Source organism: Erpetoichthys calabaricus, chromosome 12, assembly GCF_900747795.2.
Source record: "Erpetoichthys calabaricus chromosome 12, fErpCal1.3, whole genome shotgun sequence".
In the NCBI taxonomy this organism is placed as follows: Eukaryota; Metazoa; Chordata; class Cladistia; order Polypteriformes; family Polypteridae; genus Erpetoichthys; species Erpetoichthys calabaricus.
In genome coordinates this window covers 154,966,893-154,984,767 of record NC_041405.2, presented here as the reverse complement: position 1 = coordinate 154,984,767, position 17,875 = coordinate 154,966,893, and the positions used below count along the sequence as shown (strand labels likewise).

At 39.3% G+C, this 17,875-nt stretch overlaps 1 protein-coding gene across 3 annotated transcripts in view; it reads right to left on the bottom strand.

The window, feature by feature from the left end:
- Positions 1–231: 231 nt before the first annotated feature.
- Positions 232–17,875, bottom strand: part of kdm4b (lysine (K)-specific demethylase 4B) — a 349,744-nt gene continuing 332,100 nt past the window's right edge. For all 3 annotated transcript variants that reach the window (XM_028816605.2, XM_028816603.2, XM_028816604.2), the window contains exons 19-22: positions 16,483–16,650; positions 9,605–9,724; positions 5,714–5,806; positions 232–1,595 (exon numbers count right to left, since the gene is read on the bottom strand). In XM_028816605.2, coding sequence (XP_028672438.1) covers positions 1,389–1,595; positions 5,714–5,806; positions 9,605–9,724; positions 16,483–16,650 — 588 coding nt within the window. In that variant the 3' untranslated portion in view covers positions 232–1,388. The remainder of the gene's footprint in view (positions 1,596–5,713; positions 5,807–9,604; positions 9,725–16,482; positions 16,651–17,875) is intronic.

The following is a 17,875-nucleotide window of genomic DNA, read 5'->3' as shown; positions in this document are numbered from 1 at the left end:
AAAGAAACGCTGGCTTGATCGAATAAATTGCAACAAGTAAACGCCATCTCTGAATGTGCCCTCAGTTGAAGTGCGGACCCCTGTGCCAGCATGGGACAGACACAGAGAAGGAAGGAGAAAGTGATGTCATTTCACATTATTGGTGCACGGCGTGCAACTGCCAACATGTCAGTCTGAAACCAATGCTAACCAATCAAAAAGGGGGGTCTGAAACAGACAAAAACACACAACTCCACTTTGTTTTATTTTATTTTTTTTAAAAGGTTTGGTGTACAAGATCCTGCTAATTCAACATTTCATTGTTGCCTAACCCTAAGAACCTCCCAGTGCTACCTAACTGCCGAGCAGTTACAGTAATGCTAATGGTAATAGATTTATATATAATTTTATTTTTTTTGGAACACTACAAAATGTTTTTTTTTTTTTTTTTATTTTCCCCCAAAATGTTCACTTCCTGAAACAATTTCACAAAGGATATTTATTCTTTTGGTATTTACATAAGACTTGAAGGTATAATATAGATTTTCTCCGCTGCATCAGTAGTCAACTTTGAATAGCACCTGTTATGAAGATGGCTCAAAAATCGGTAGAAAATTAATAACCATATTTTCTTGGTCTGTGAGGAGACCCCGTTTCCCATGCCGCCACGTTGTAGTTTTTCGTTCACCCGCCCACTTCCCGCCCCACCCAAAAATTTTTTTTCCACAGTTCAACAACCCCCCGACCGCCCCAAAATATCCAGGATAAAGAAAGGAAAAAAAAAAATCACTCAAATATATATAATTAACATTTACTATAAACAATTTCGGAATAAATTCAACCAAAATATAACTTAAAAGCGCTAAGGAAAAGCAAAAAAAAAAAAATAAAAAATAATAATAATAAAAAAAAATAAAAAAAAAAAAGAGTCAAAAATGAATAAGTTAATAGCTTCCTATGCTTTACCACAGAACAAAAGGTAATATTGCAACAGTACTGGAAACAACCCGAAATGCGACTTGTGTAAACTGGAATATAGAATTATATATACCTGTATACGTATGTATGTATATATATATATAAATATATATACTGTATATATTGAGAGAGTTCGGTTGTTTCATCCACAGGCCTCGTCACCGTCTGAACTTCAGTTAAAGCTGTACACAACGTTGCCGGCCCCTCCACTGGCCTCGTGTGCAGAGGTAAAAATCGGGAGAGCCTGAGCTCCTGCGTCTGTTTAGGTTGGGGTACTGGGTGGAAGGGGCAGGAGGGTTCTCTTGATGAAGTGCCTTGTCCATTTTGTTCAGAGAAACAGAGAGAAAGAGAGAGAGAGAGAAAGGGGAACCATAAACGAACAAAAGACATAAAATGTTCATTCAGCTACACGGACCCCCACAAGTCGACATTCAGAACATGCTGTGACTGTCGGTGGGCAGCGACTGCTGCTGGTACTGGGAGTGAAGCAGGGACTCCATAAAGGCCAGGTACTCGGCGCTCTGGGTGACATCATCCATTGAGGTTGGAGGGGCTGCATGGGTGCCACGGAGCCGCTTGGGAGCCTTGCCTTCATCTCCGGAGAAACTGGTCTCCTGTGGGGCTCCTGTCGTCAGTGACTGCAAAATGAAAGAAGAAATGAAAGCCATGTCACATTTGACGAACTTTCCAGTGATTTCCAGATGTGTAATTAATATAGACAGACAGACGGACGGACAGATAGATCCACCTTAGCACAAAGATACAACACTCCATCGATCTGGCCTTTATAACAGAGTGGTCAGACAGAAGCCTCTCCTCAGTAAAGGACACACGGAAGCTCGCTTGGACTTTGGAATTAGGCACCTAAAGAACTCTTAACACTAGAATCTCTGAAGCATACAAAAAAACTTGTAATGCCAGGCCACCTGAAATTCCTTCGCAGCTCTTCAGAAGCGTCTCTGTTTTGGAAATGTGTTGATCGGCACCGGCAGCAAGCAGCCTGCTATCCCATTGCCACCACCGAAATAGCTGAGATCAAGTCAGGTACAAATTTCTCAGAGCTCAAGTCTCTTTATTTGGGAGTGAGATGTCTGGAGTTGTAGAGGGTAAATAATATATTATTATTTGGAATACACACATTTCATGTGTGTTCCGAGTCTACAACAATATGTGTAAATGTATAACGGGAAATGGGAGGTAAGAAATGTTAAAAGCATAGCTAAAACAGAAATGCTTTCATGTTATAGCAATAATTGACAAATTGTTGACATGAAGTGTATAATGTGTGAAGACGCAAGTCCAAATATCAAATAAACACTTTCACAAAAGGTATAACAAAACAAGTGTGCTTTTATTCAAGAATATAACAGATGAAAAAGAAATTGTTCAATTTGCATGTCACAGGCAATGTGTAAATTCTCAGTCAATAAGAGTTAGCCGCATGAGTTTAGTTGGAGCAGAGGTTAGATTGCAGCCTTATGATCAAGGGGTTGTGGTGTGTCTGATCCTGGGTTAATCTCGCATTTACCGTTCTGAGTAGTGAGCTTCTGTTATTGTTACTATCTTATATATAAATGTCTACATGTGGAAGTGTGTGTGTCTGTCCGGCCCAGAAGTGAGAGGTGTAGTCGGGGTAAGGAAAACTTGCTTAGCCGCTAATAACACAAGCAGGGACATCACATCAGCAAATGAAAGAAGAAAACACAAACGATAGCAACATGTCAATTGAGCATTCAGCAAACATCTCGTCACACCCAAGAGGACTCCAGGCTGTAATCGCTGCTACAAGTACTGAGCAGAGGGCCGAAATACTTGTGTCCATGTGAGATTTTAGTTTTTTTTAAATAATTTAGCAAAAACTTCTGAAATCCTGTTTCACTTTGTCATTCTGGGGTTTTGCATGTTACTCGTTGAGGGAAAAATGAATTGAAATGATTTTAGCCCATGGCTGTAACATAACAAAGTGAAAGGGTCTGAATACTTTCAGAATCCATTGTACTTACAAGATATGAGACATGAGAGTACTGGAGGCTCAGGACTTGTAATTCTGATGTCCAACCCCAGGACCTGACATATTCTGCCATTTGCCCCTGAATAAACCCCTCTTCTTCTTCTACAGTCCCTTCCAAAAGTACTGGAACAGCAAAGCCAATTCATTTGTTTCTGCTGTGCACTGAAGACATTTGTGTGTGCGATCAAAAGCTTTTATTCCCTGGATTTTACCGCTTGATATGCTAAACAACATAGAACAGAGTACATTTTGCATCAGACCACCCAGTTTTTCAAGTGAGCAAAAGTACTGGACCCCAAGTGTATCATATATGATTATTTAATCACGAAGTAGTCCTGGTTATATACTCTTAAGTTTAATCTTTGTCTTTCACCTGTGAAGACTGCATTTTTAGTTAAGAAGGGCTGACCAACATGAAGACCAGAGAGTCGTCTATCGGAGAAAAATGTGCCACTCTAAAGCTGAGAAAAGGGGACAACACATAAGAGTTCAAAAACATTGGGCACTGCCAGTTCCACCAATTGGAATGTCCTGACAAAGAAGGAAAGCACTGGTGTACTCAGCAACCAAATATGAAGTTACAAGGGGGCTTCGCCCCCTGCTCGCTTCGCTCGCCTACCCCCGGCGTTTTGAACCCGTGCCCGCTGGGCAGCTACGTGTCCGGATGACGCACGTTTAATACGGAGCGTTTGCCCGTGTCATTCTGGAGTCCCCCACCGGTAATACAGAGCTTCGTCCGTACTATTACGTGGTGCATTGTGGACTACTGCGGACCCCGTAGTTTTTCTCGTTTCAGTTTGTATCTGTGGTCAGTTGAGCTCATGTTTTTCAAGCTTTTGAATTCCGGTCCTCATTATCTGTAACCTGCTGTCCATGTGCGTGGCCCCCTTGTTCAACCTGTTTATGACGTTTTACTTTCCTTTCTACTCTGTCTTTAATTTCTGACCGAGCTTTATTCTGGTTTTGTTTCAATGACACTTGGTCCGTGGTGATTATATGTAAAGGAGGCAGTCTAATTTTCCCCTTTTGACAACAACGTGTAAATTCATTATTTGTATTGCCAGTTGTTTCTTCTGGGAAGTTAAGTGAATGACAATGATTGCAAATAACATTCATTAATTCCAATAAATTTTCCTCAATAGTGGACTCATCATTGAAGGCGTTGTCAGCCAACTGGCGTAAGCATTTAGCAGGTGTCTGGCGTTGATGTCCGCGACGGGCATGTTTTGCTTGTGGCGTTTGACTGCTGCGTTGTTGCATGTACATTATTTGTGACGCGCTATTTTGAAGTTTTAATTGATTTGCCACCGCTTTGCGAAAAGTCCGTTTCAGTCTACGTCGTGCATTGGATAAGTAATAAGGAGGATCGCACTCACTGTTAATATGTAGCCTTTTCTTTAGTTGAACGGTTAATAGTGCTTTATTGTAAGGAGATCCAACTATGCTCACACCCATGCTGCCTAGTGTGAAGGTGTTCAGATGACGTATGTTTAATATGGACGTTTCCTTTAGAAATGTGGTTTTGGGTATCACTTCTTATTGATGGGGGTTGGGGTTGAGGATTGTTGTTGCGCGAGCGTCTTCTTTCTTTTTCTGTTCCATGGGCTTGACACCTATGCCGACACCTATGCTGCCTATTGTGAAGGTGTCGACGTTCACTTTAGAAGATGTGGCTTTGGGTGTCACTTCTTATGGATGTGTGGGGGGGATTGTTGTTGCGCGAGCATCTTCTTTCTTTTTGTGTTCCTGTGTCTTGTTTGAATCCCCCTCTTTGTGTGTGTCCTGTCCCGTCCCGTGCCTGTTTGTGGTCGTGCCTTGCTGTTGTGCGCTCGTCAGTTCTTTTTTTTTGGTGTGTTTAGTTTCGTGTGACTCCTTTTTGTATGTGCTCACTCCTTTTTTCTGTGGTCTTGTCCGCCACTCGCGGCCCCTCATCCGCCTTTGTCGCCCTCTTTTGTCCGCCTTTCTCCGACTCTCGCGGACTCTTTTTGTGCCTGCGCCTCTCGCGGACCCTCATCCGCCTCTCTTGCCCTCTTTTGTCCGCCCTCTTTTGTCCGCCTTTCTCGGCTCCTCAGCCGACTCTTGCGGACTCTTTTTGCGCCTGCGCAGTACGTCTTTTTGCAGCTACGGCCCATGGCCGGATGTGCCTGCGTCCATCATCCGGTTTAGCATTCTCGGTTAGTAATATAGATTTTTGACTTTCATTTAGTTATTTAAAATATTTTGCTCACTTGAAAAACTGGGTGGTTTGATCCAAAACGTGCTGTATTCTGTTTGGTGAACATATCCAGATGTAAATACCATCTGAAACTCTGATCTCTCTTCTCATCTTCATCTTTTGATCTCACACACAAATGTCTTCAGTGCACAGCAAAAACAATTTGATTTGGCCTTGCCGTTCCAGAACTTTTGGAGGGGAATGTATGTGCGGCGTACAAAAAGCCAGGAGCCCTGCTTATGTCGACTATCCGTGTGTGCCTCTGATGCCATGGAGTCTGCTCTTGCTCTTCATCTCAGCTCTGCTCTGATGAATGGCTAAACTTATCTTCAATGTAACATCTCACACCTGAGGTCTTGGTGAGCTTGAGCAGGCCTGCCAGTCTCTTGTTGACACCTAGCCTCCCTGATGACAAAGTGTTGAACTTGCAGTGGGGGGTGCGGCCACGGGGCACATGAAGGCAACATCGCTATTGACCAGATGACCTTCCCCAGGGATAACACTTGCTGTCGCACAGAGGTGCTACCTACCAGGCGTGATTTCACTTTCTTGGGCAGCTCCTCATCGAGAGTGTGAACATCGCTGCGTTTCACTGTCAGCTGGGATCCGTCTTCAAACTCCACCTAAAACGACCAAGCAGGCAGATCAGTACAGTAGGCCTGGCACTGCCCTTTATTTTTTACTTATTATTTACTCACATTTTTTTTTTTTAATTCTTTTGCACTTTCATTTCTCTTTCTCATACCCCGTCAAGCATACAATGCCGCGACAGCAGCTCTACACCTTCACTTTCTTTGATTCTGTCACCAAACTGTCCCAAAACATTACGGCAACAGAATTATGGAGTAGCCTGAATGAAGACCCTTTTAAGTGCTAACCAGCAGGAGCAGCGTCACTGGGATGCCAATTACAAAGTGGGCACAGCAAAGTAGAGAGAAGCACATCCTACAGAGTGGGTGTTAGGTGAGTGTGTCTTGCAATGGACTGGCACCCCATCCAGAGTCCTGCCTTGTATCCAATGCTACAAGTATTGGCCCACGGACACCCCGGAATAGGACTGAGTGGGCATGAGGATGTACAAGTGTATTAATAAGGAAGACATAAACATGTGATGTGTTGAACAACAAAAAATATGGAAATAAAAATTACGTCCATGATTACAAGAAGATGATGGGACACACTGAATTAAAGGCAAATACAGTGCTACCGTGAAAATGGGGACAAAAGTTAAAAACATGAAGTGTTAACAGTTAGATTTAAAACATCACTGGTAAAAGTTTATATTAAGATTTTTAAGGGAATTTCTGAATATTGTACAATAAATACTGTGGTGGGCTGGCACCCTGCCCGGGGTTTGCTTCCTGCCTTGTGCCCTGTGTTGGCTGGCATTGGCTCCAGCAGACCCCTGTGACCCTGTGTTAGGATATAGCGGGTTGGAAAATGGATGGATGGATGTACAATAAATAAGGCACTTTTTAATATAACTTGAAAAAATGTTTAATTTGCTGTATTTTTAAAATCATTTCTAAAAATGTTTATCAAATAGAAGATAAAATTTTTAATATATTTGTCAACCAAGTATATTAAGATTTATTTTTAAAAAATTTCTTAAAATTGAACATTAAAAATCATTTGCAAAATAGGACATACATTTTTACAAATCATTTTTACTATTCATAAAAATAATATATTGAAGTTATATATAAAAATTTCATAAACTGTACAAATTGTAAATTAATTTTTTTAATTCATAAAATGTGTACACAAAGTAAGATTTTTAAAAATGTAAAGAATGGCATTTAAAATAATTTTTTAAATATATTTTTAGTATATAAAGATATTATAAACATAGAATACATTATGATTTTTAAAAGTGCATTAGTCAATATTAAACTTAATATCAGTTGTAAGTAATGCATATTAATTAGCTGGATTTTTAAATTTTTTATAAATAACTTAAAATATAATATTGAAGTTTTTTTTTAATTATAAATTGTAAAAATTGTACCATAAGAACTTTTTCCCCCAATTTTTAAAAATTGTATACTAAGATTTTAAAAAAATTTAAAAACAAAGATAAGAAAGTTATTTTCTAAATATTTTTAAAGATTAACTTCATTTAAAATATACTGTCATTTTTAAGAACTACATATTAAATAAGTTACTTTCTTAATATACATTGTAAGTGATGCATATCGGGGGGGTAAACGTTAACATTTAACATTATACATAGTTATTGTCTGTTTTTCACCTGCATTATTATCATTCTTTAATTTAATATTATTTATTGTATCAGTATGCTGCTGCTGAAGAATGTGAATTTCCCATTGGGATTAATAAAGTATCTATCTATCTATCTATCTATCTATCTATCTATCTATCTATCTATCTATCTATCTATCTATCTATCTATCTATCTATCTATCTATCTATCTATCTAAGCTGGATTGTTAAAAGGGGCCTCAATTGATAAAAATTAAAATGGTACATAGCAGTGATTTTTAAAAAAAGTATAAATTGTACTTTTTCATTTGTGTGCAATAAGTAAATGACTTTCTTTGTAAGTGATGCATTTTAAGCAGGATTTTTAAAAATGGCAAGTTAAAATTAAGCTATATTTTAAAAAAGTTGAACATTAAATATTTTTTAATTTATAAAAAATGTATACTAAGAAAGATAAAAAAATGTAAAAATACTATATTTAGTTATTCAATAAACTGCCTTCTTAAAATGCAGTATTTTAATTAGTATATTAAGATAAAAAAATTTAATTTCTTAATATAATTTGTAGGGGGACATATTAAATAAGCTGTGTTTTTAAAAATGATTGGTAAAAATGATATAGTGAAGTTATATTAACAAAATATAAACTGGAAAAATTGTACACTAAATAAAAGTTTTCTAAATTTGCAAAAGCTATATACTAATTAAGATTTTAAAAATGACATATTAAATAAGCTGCTTTCTTAATATATTTTTAAAAGATTTTGAAAAATATGATTTCCAAAAATTGTGCATTAAACAAGTCACTGTCCTTATTTAATTTTTAAAGAAATATTAAACAAGTTGTACATTTTAAAATTTAATCTTTAAAAAATGTATACTAAGTAGGATAAAAATTTTTTAACAAGGTACATTAGACTTTCTTACAGTACAGCTCAAAAATGATATATTAAATAAAGACTTGATATTTTGAAAAAATAATATACCATTTTTACAAATAAAGATTTATTTTAAATTAACATTTCTAAAATTGAACAATAAAGCTGCATTTCTTAATATAATTTGTAAAGAATACAAATTAAATAAGTTGGATTTTTAAAAAACATTTTTTAAATAGCATATTGAAGCTGTATATTAAAAAATATAAATATTACATTAAACAAAACTAGATTTAACTGTAATTTAAACAAATGCAAATTAAGTAAGATTTAAAAAGTGATGTTTAAAAATTATAGGTTTAATTTTTTTATATTATGCCTTAAAAATGGAAAACCTAGTTAAAGTTGGACATTTTAAGAATATAATTTGTAAAACTGGAATATCAATTTGAGAGTAGCTACAATGAATACTGGCACTGACTCACGGTCTCCAGTTCTCAAGTTCTAATTTTAAAATTGATTTCTAAAATTGTTATTTCTTGTGTAGTGCATGTACCCCAGCCTCTCTTGTCAACAAGCTCTCACGCGTGTCTGCTGTCTGCTCAAAAGCCAAACGGCACTTGAGTGAGGTGTTAAAAGCTACACAAGTTCAAACGGTCAGAAAACAATGGAAATGGACTGGAAAATGAACAAAACACCAAAGGGTGAAGTCCGAAGAGCAGTGTGGAGCAAGCCAGGCTGTCAGATCCAGCAAAATGATTAACATCAAAACAGCAAATGTGGAGGGGGTGCAAAATTCAAAGTCATAAGGAGCCAAAGAAAAAAAAATCTGTTTTTGAAGATTGCGTTCATGAAGTTACATCACACAACGACACAGCATAACATGACTGGCAATGTGTGTCATTGTCACAAACAATATGGCTGTACCCAAAAAATACAATGGAAAAGGAACAGCAGAGAATAAAAATAATTAAAAGTTAGAAAAAAAGTTCACTAACATCAAAACTAAACAAAAAACAGCATTATTTATAGCATTGGTCTTTTAAGAGCAAATTGCAAGACACACTGAGCAGCCACATACTCTCCCAAGTACCATTTCAGCACATCAGGCCTTCACCAGAATAAAGGCAATTTATCAACGCACTCATTAAGGGGACCAGGACTACTCACCCAGGAGACTTATGAACATGGACACTAATGTTGGACTGTCCCTGCTACTCACACACACACACACACACACACACACACACACACACACAAGTCACACATCCTCCATTCTCAACAATAAACCAGTAAACAACATGGCAAAGGGGGTCGTACCTGGTAGATACTGCTTATGTGGGCTGTTAAAAACTTGGCACTGATGACACTGCCATCTGTCCACTTCACTTGAATAACCTCACCCTCTGCTGGTGGGCCATACTGAAGGCAATCCCGGCTCTGTAAAGGAAGAAAAAAATATATAATATAAATAAAATCATAAGCTGTTTATTTCTTTGTTTTGATTGCCAATCAAGAAAAAAACGGCTGAACCGATTTTCACAAAATCAGGTGGACAAATGTTAGGTGTTGCTACAGATACCAGTCTTGGTGCCACTGGTCCCCCTTTAATAGTGCTGTAGAGCAGCAAGGAAAAGAAGGGGTAAGAAAACAAGAACTAAAACAACCGTAATGACTCATTGCAGTATTTTAGATAGATAGATAGATAGATAGATAGATAGATAGATAGATAGATAGATAGATAGATAGATAGATAGATAGATATAAAAGGCACTATATGATAAGATAGATAGATAGATAGATAGATATGAAAGGCACTATATGATAGATAGATAGATAGATAGATGCAAAAGGCACTATATAATTAATAGATAGATATGAAAGGCACTATATAATTAATAGATAGATGTGAAAGGCACTATATAATTAATAGATAGATGTGAAAGGCACTATATAATTAATAGACAGATAGATAAACTGAATCTAAATAATCTATTGTAGACCTCAGTTCATATATGAAGTAATAAAATGCATAGCATTTTCCCTTTCAACAGATGGTGCATTACACACATTAGAACTGCTTGTACAAATCCCATACCCAATGGCCGAACTGAGTAACTGAGCAAAAAGGACTTTGGACAGGGAGGTGAACAAGAACAGAACGGTCACTCTAACAGAGCTTGAGAGGTCCTCTGCTGAGTTGGGAGAAACTGTCAGAAGGACAACCATATCAGCAGTGCTCTATCAATCGGGCATTTATGCTAGAGTAGCTAGACGGAAGCCACTGTCAAGTAAGACATATGACAGCCTCAGGAAAAACAATCTCCAAGCACTACGGCTAGCGAACACCAGGCACTGCTCATCACCTGCCAAATACCATTCCTATAGTGACACTTGGTGGTGGTAACTTCATGCTATGGTGGTGCTCCTCAGCACCAGGAACACAGAGACTGATTAGAACTGAGGGAAGAATGAAACCAGTCCAACACAGAGAAGGTCCTTAAAGAAAACTTGCTCTTGCTATTCATCACACTTCAGACTGGGGTTCACCGTTCAGCATGACAATGACCTGACGCATACTGCGAAGACAATGCTGGAGTGGCTTTAGGACAATTCTGGGAGTGTTCTGGAGTAGCCCACCCAAAGCCCACACTTAAACCTCACACAACATGTGTGGAGAGCTGAAGATAGTAGTTCAGAGACACTACCCATCCAAACTAACGAAGCTTGAGAGTATCTGCCAGGAAGAATGAGATAAACTGCCCAATCCCAGATAATAATAATAATACATTTTATTTATATAGCACCCTTCTCATGCTCAAGATGTGCAAAGCTTGTAGAGCCTTCAAAAAGGGGCTTCTACAAAGTACTGAATTATAGCCTATAGTTTAGTGTTTCCCAAACTCAGTCCTGGGATCCCACTGTGGCTGCAGGTTTTTGTTCCAACCAGATTCCTAATCAGTGACAACACCTGATAACGCTGATCTCATTTAATTAGCTGGGATTTTTTTTCTTTTATTCTACATTCAGAAAAGCACAGCAGCATGGTTTTTACATTTATAAAGACAGTTAAAAATATTTCTGCTTTCACACTCGATCTGACGCTGTTCGTTTTCAAATAATAGTGCATTAGTGCGATGATGTTTTCTGATTGGTACTATTCAGGTCATAAAATGATTTCTTCAAAATATCATATATACCTAGGTCTGTGTTTTTTTTTTTTTGACATCATACACCATAAGGTGCACACTAATTCTGTGTGAGCAGGAACACTCAATAAAACTGAATAAAAAAAAATCAAGTGACGGTGAGATACGAAGGCGTTTGTGTGTCAGCTTTTATCCCTCCACATCAGAGAATGTCCAGTTCCATTGCCTCAAAACACTACTCACATCTACAGTTATTCCCAGTTTCAAATAAAAACTAACAGTGTCAGATCCCTGGGTGGGGGGCGGTAGTATGTATCGTGATCGTGAGAGGATAAAAGTGAAAAAAAAGGTAACTTTTACAAGTACAGTACTATAAATGTACATGGTCTGTTACAGACGCTAACCAAATGCATGTGTGTACTGTATAATATTAACAATAAGAGCAGGTCACTACTGAAAACGGCAAATATAGGAGGCAGTGGGGATCGAACCGGTGGCCCCTTGATTACAAGTCAGCAAATCTTACCGCTACGCCACGGAAGCTGTTGTATCGTTCTTGAACCTTTTGTGAAAGTGTTTATTTGATCTTTGGACTTCAGGCTTCACACATTCTATAGTTCATGCCTACATTTTGTCATTTATTACTAAAAAATGAAAAAGTTTCTGTTTTAACAATGTGTTTACACAGATTACTGTAGAAACGGAACACACATGAAATGCATGTGTTCTAAGTAACGATCTATTATTTCCACTCTAAAACTCCAGCAGTTCACTCCCAGATAATCAAACAAGGCACAAGCTGGGAGAAGTTAGTGAATGTTCTGCAACTGTGGAGGATGGAATAGCCGGCTGCTTGCTGCTCGTCTTAATTGGCACATTTACAGGACAAAAGACACTGGGGTGGAGAGGTGCGAACGGATTTAAGGTGGGCCGGATTTACGAGTTTTCTCGTAGGCTCTGGTAATTCTAGTGTTAAACAATTAGAACACCTGGAAAAGTAGAATGAAAATCAAGATGAAAATATTGTTAAAAACAAAAAAATACATTATTCCCATATAATTGCTTGGTACATTTTAATATTTTTTTTTAACCAAACTTAGTTTTCTTATTTCTGTTTGTTCCCAAAACACAGAACTTGGGAATTAACAGTTCACTTAACTAGCCCAGGAGTTCAATTAAAAACAGAAGCCACTTGGAATAAAAACCTGCAGTTACAGGGGGTCCCCAGAGCTGAGTTTGGGAAGCACTGGTGTAGATACTTCTAAGAATGAGAGATTTCAGATTTTGATTTTGAATAAATTCACAAACCTTTTAGATGTAACGAGAAGGCAAGCAAAATGACACCCTTTATTGGCTAACTGAAAAGATTACAATATGCAGACTTTCGAGGCAACTCAGGCCCCTTCTTCAGGTGAGATGCAAGGGTCCTGAGTTTCCTCAAAAGCTTGCATATTGTAATCTTTTCACTTAGCCAATAAAAAGTGTAATTTTTCTTGCCTTCTCGTTACATCCATAATGGCTAACACCGTACAACACCTTAGTACTACAAACGTTTCAGAAAATTTGTTTTTACTTTGTCATTAGAGGGTATTGAGTGTAGACTGATGAGCAAAAATGGCAAATGTATCCATTTAAAATTAAACTTACAACAGAAAGTGTGAAGGGTCTGAAAAATCTCTGAATCTACTCTTTTTTAGTTTTCTTACGTATTTTTATTACAACTGTTCAAACGTTAATCCATTTTGTTTCTTTGTTGCGAATCACCAAGCAATATTTTTATCAAGGGGTAGGATGGGACAGGAATGAAGTACAGTAGGGTGAAGGAGGTCGGTTGGCTGTCCATCAGACCACCTTTTTGCCCCATCCTGGTGAGGTGTATCAGGCCACCCTTCTCAGGTGGTGTTTGTCACACGGTGTGCTTTTTTAGCTCATGGTTGTGCCACAGAATTCAGATACCTGCTTCTTCGCTGCGTCAGATTTCTATTGACTCCTGCTAAAATGCACCAACACCTTCACACCACACCGTTGCACTGCACTTTTTTTAAATCGGTTCATTTACTCAGCTATTACCTGCTTAAGCTGAATGTGACCTGGAGGGCTCTCAGTGCAGGATGACAAGAATTCAGCAAGCAGTGTGGCAGCTGATTCAATTATATGCACACAGTCTACTTGGCACTTGTCCCCTGAAGGCAGGCAAGAAAATGCATCTTGCTGTTTATGCCCACATTAGAATCATGACCTTCATTTCAATCTTTTGTAATGCCTGGCCACACTGCATGGCACCCTTTATGCCCCACCGTCCTCAACCCCCAATTAAACCATGAAAAAGACAAAAGACCGTGGGCTTCTCTTTTCAGAGCAGACTGTTCAACATGGTGTGCAGAGGCTACCGCTTGTCTTGGTACCACTCTTGATTTCTTAACATGCCCATTCCACCCATGCTGATTCTGAGTTTTATTTTGCTCACAGACTTAACACCAACCCTGAGCGGCAAGCAGTTCAACCCTGTCATGACGATCAGATGCTCAACGGGCCCCCATGTTAACAACTTCTTTATAAAACCTGAGCAGCAGGGAGCGACATGTAAATAATTAAAGACAGCGTTCATCCAATTTGTTTGTCGGCTTTAATTCTGCTTGATGCCCAAAACACACCCTGAGACTGCTGCTCGGCTTACTGCATTTAAAGAAGCGGCAAATACGCCTTTAGAGACCCAGTGGTCCCCCGCCAACCCCCCCTTCTTCAAATGGCTTAGTACTCTGCACTGACCTGATTCATAATTCTGCTCCCAATTTAAAGTGGCGATCAGTGGAACACAGCTGACTCGGAGTATCCCTCTTGTGCTCACATCACTAAATTTATATGAGGCACTTGATGCATTTTGGGAAAAAAATTACACTATTCGATGCCTGATCGCCATTAGCAATCGAGGACCCTATCACATTACTTGACTTCTACAGCCATTTTAAGTCGCAGGCTCAATTACGTAAGTTGGTGGAAGTTGCGGTGCACTCCAGGTTACTGCTTGTCACGTAGTTTGACTTCCCCAGAAAGTCAGTCCAACCTGACCTGACAAACCGACGCAAGTTGTCTTAAATTGAAAGGGTGGGCTTGTGTACGTGTGAGAGCTGACAAAGAATGAGTGCCTAGCCGAAAGTACAATGCAGCAATGAGGAATAAGGAACACAAGTGTTTCAGAGCTGACAAACGGGAGAGAGGCTCATCTGCCTGATGTCACATGTTTAATACACCACGACAAAATGGGGATGCAAACAAACAAGAGACTGCAAATAAATTCACCGTATCTGTAAAGCCTTCACATGGGCACCGCCTCCATCAGGCAGCACGCACGTTATTGACTGTCAGAAAAAGCTTGTGATAATTTGGAAATGTGAAAATGTGCTGCTGGATACAGAAGGGAGGACGAGCAGCTGGCCCTTTGGTGTGGTCAGAGCAAATCTGGAGCTAAACACACTCAAAACTGTGGATAGTGAACTTCAGGGGGGCTCTCCATGCCTAATAATAAGTGTCAGCTCAGGAAACCTTCATGTTTTTGGGCTTTATAGTCACCCAGGACTTGACATGGAAGATCCCCTTACTCTAGACTCCATAATAAGAAAGGCACAGCACTTGACTACTTTTTTGTGACATCTGAGAGAATTCAATCTGCCACAGAAGCACGGCAATCATGGAGTCTGTTCTGAGCTCGGCCATCACAGTGTGGTTTGGGTCAGCAACTAAACGAGACAAGAACAGGCCACCATGAATGGTAAAAGATCACCGGCACCGGTATTCCCACTTTACATTACAGGACCTGTGTTATTCCAGAGACGTGAAACGGGTAGGGAAAATCATCACCGGCCCATCACATCCAGGCCACTCTCTGACCCTCTCCCATCTGCCACACGTTATGGAATAAACTGTATAGACGGCACTGTATGTATATTTTGCCAAGCAAAATTGTGTTCTAAAGTTAAGGGTTTTCTTTAAACATCTTGTCAGTACTGGCAAGTTTTTTGTAAGTCGCTTTGGATAAAAGCATCTGTTAAGGCAGTGATTCTCCAAACTGTGGGGTGGGCCCCCTAGGAGGGCACGAAGTAACAAAAAGGGGGGTGCGAAGATGTGAAAAAAAGAAAACAAGAATCGAAAATATGAAAAATACATCTTAGCTTAAACTACATTGTGATACTAGAAAAATAAATATAGAGTTAGATAAATGTCGATAAAAGTTAAGTAGGTATAATAAAATATGCATCTATGATATATCATTAGGCGGCACGGTGGTGCAGTGGGTAGCGCTGCTGCCTCGCAGTTGGGAGACCTGGGTTCGCTTCCTGGGTCCGCCCTGCGTGGAGTTTGCATGTTCTCCCCGTGTCTGCGTGGGTTTCCTCCGGGCGCTCCGGTTTCCTCCCACAGTCCAAAGACATGCAGGTTAGGTGGATTGGCGATTCTACATTGGCCCTAGTGTGTGCTTGGTGTGTGGGTGTGTGTGTGTGTGTGTCCTGCGGTGGGTTGGCACCCTGCCCGGGATTGGTTCCCTGCCTTGTGCCCTGTGTTGGCTGGGATTGGCTCCAGCAGACCCCCGTGACCCTGTGTTCGGATTCAGCGGGTTGGAAAATGGATGGATGAATGGATATATCATTAATTAAAAAAGAACAAATTGGTATTAGTGGGCTCCTTTCAAAAAAAACGTTAGGGAGGTGCGATTAAAACTGTTATGAAAACTCGGGTCGCAGATACTTAAAGGTTGAAAAACGCTGTGTTAAGGAAATAAATGTAAATTGAAATGCATAAAGAATTGTGGATACATAATAATTTTGTCAATTTTAGTTTAGTTCAGAAAAAATGGTGCTCTTTTTTTTTGTAAATGAAAGTGTGCCAATATTTTCATCCAAATCTCTACTTATGAAATATTTTGTCACTCCGGTGGGCATTTAACAATAAAATCTGCTATTTTTTTGATTTGCTATATAAAAGAAAGAGTTTTGCTTATTTTTACTTTAAGTAAACCATTTGTGTTTCAGAAAAACAACTCAAAGACCAACTCACTATGACGTTCTCGGGATAGAGGTTGTCACTGTAGGAGCCATCTTCAAAGTTGACCTCGTAGAAGGTCTGCATTGCTTTCCCAATCACTCGGCACTTGTAGTAGAGGCCATTGCGGTTCTTGGCGATGACAACCTGCCCCAAGGAGATCTCCTTCACCATCGGACTTGACTGCAACCAAAGAGGAACGAAATGAAAGATTAATGGCTGGAAACTGCACTGCATACATTTGGAAGGAATGTCAAATGTTATCCCGTTATAAGAAAAAGGGTGAACAGGCAGACCCAAGTAACAGTAGGCCAGTAAGCTTAATGTGCATCACAGGTAAATTAATGGAAGGAATTCTTAACGTTGGGCAACACATGGCAAGAACAGAAGTTTTACTGAACAGTCAGCATGGGTTCAGATGAGGAGGTCGTGTTTTACTAACATGCTGGAATGCTAGAAGGGAGCAACAAAAGGATGTGATCAAAGTAGAGTTTATGAGATTATATATCTTGACATTCAGAAAGCATTTGATAAGGTGCCACGAGAGAGACTGGGCATCAAATTAAAAGAAGTGGCAGTTCAGGATGTGGTGTGTAGACGAGTGAAGAATTGGCTCAGACAAAGGAAGCATAGGGTGATGGTGCGAGGAACCTCAATCAGAATTGGCCGATGTTCAGAGTGGTGACCAGCAGTGGGTTAGTACTGGGGCCGCTGCTATTTTTAATATATGCAAATTATTTGAACAGGAATAGAAATAACAAGCTGGTTAAGTTTGCAGATGATATCGGGATAGGTGGATTGGCAGATAATTGAGAATCCGTTGAATCATCACAGATGGACAGGCTTGAGCAAATATGTGGCAGATGAAATTTACTATCAGTGAAAGTAAAGTATTACACATAGGGGGAAAAAACGTGAGGTCTGAATGCACAATGGGAGGACTGAAAATTGAAAGTATACCTTATAAGAAGGATTTAGGAGTCGTAGTGAATTATCCAACACCAGACAGTGTTCAAAAGCCATTAAGAAGGCTAACAGAATGTCAGGTTATACAGTGCCTTGATGTGTGCAGTACAAGTCACAGGAGGTTCTGCTCAAGCTTTATAACACACTGGTGAGGCCTCATCTGGAGTCCTGTGTGCAGATTGAGTCTCCAGGCTACAAAAAGGACATAGCTGCACTGAAAAAGGTCCAGAGAAGAGCGACTAGGCTATGAGTTTGATGAAGTGTTGAAAGAAAGAAAGAAAGAAAGAAAGAAAGAAAGAAAGAAAGAAAGAAAGAAAGAAAGAAAGAAAGAAAGAAAGAAAGAAAGAAGGCACAATCATTACAATAGCCACATAATGGACATAGCAGCACTAGAAAATGTCCAGAGAAGTGCGGCTAGGCTGATTCAGGGCTACAGGGGATG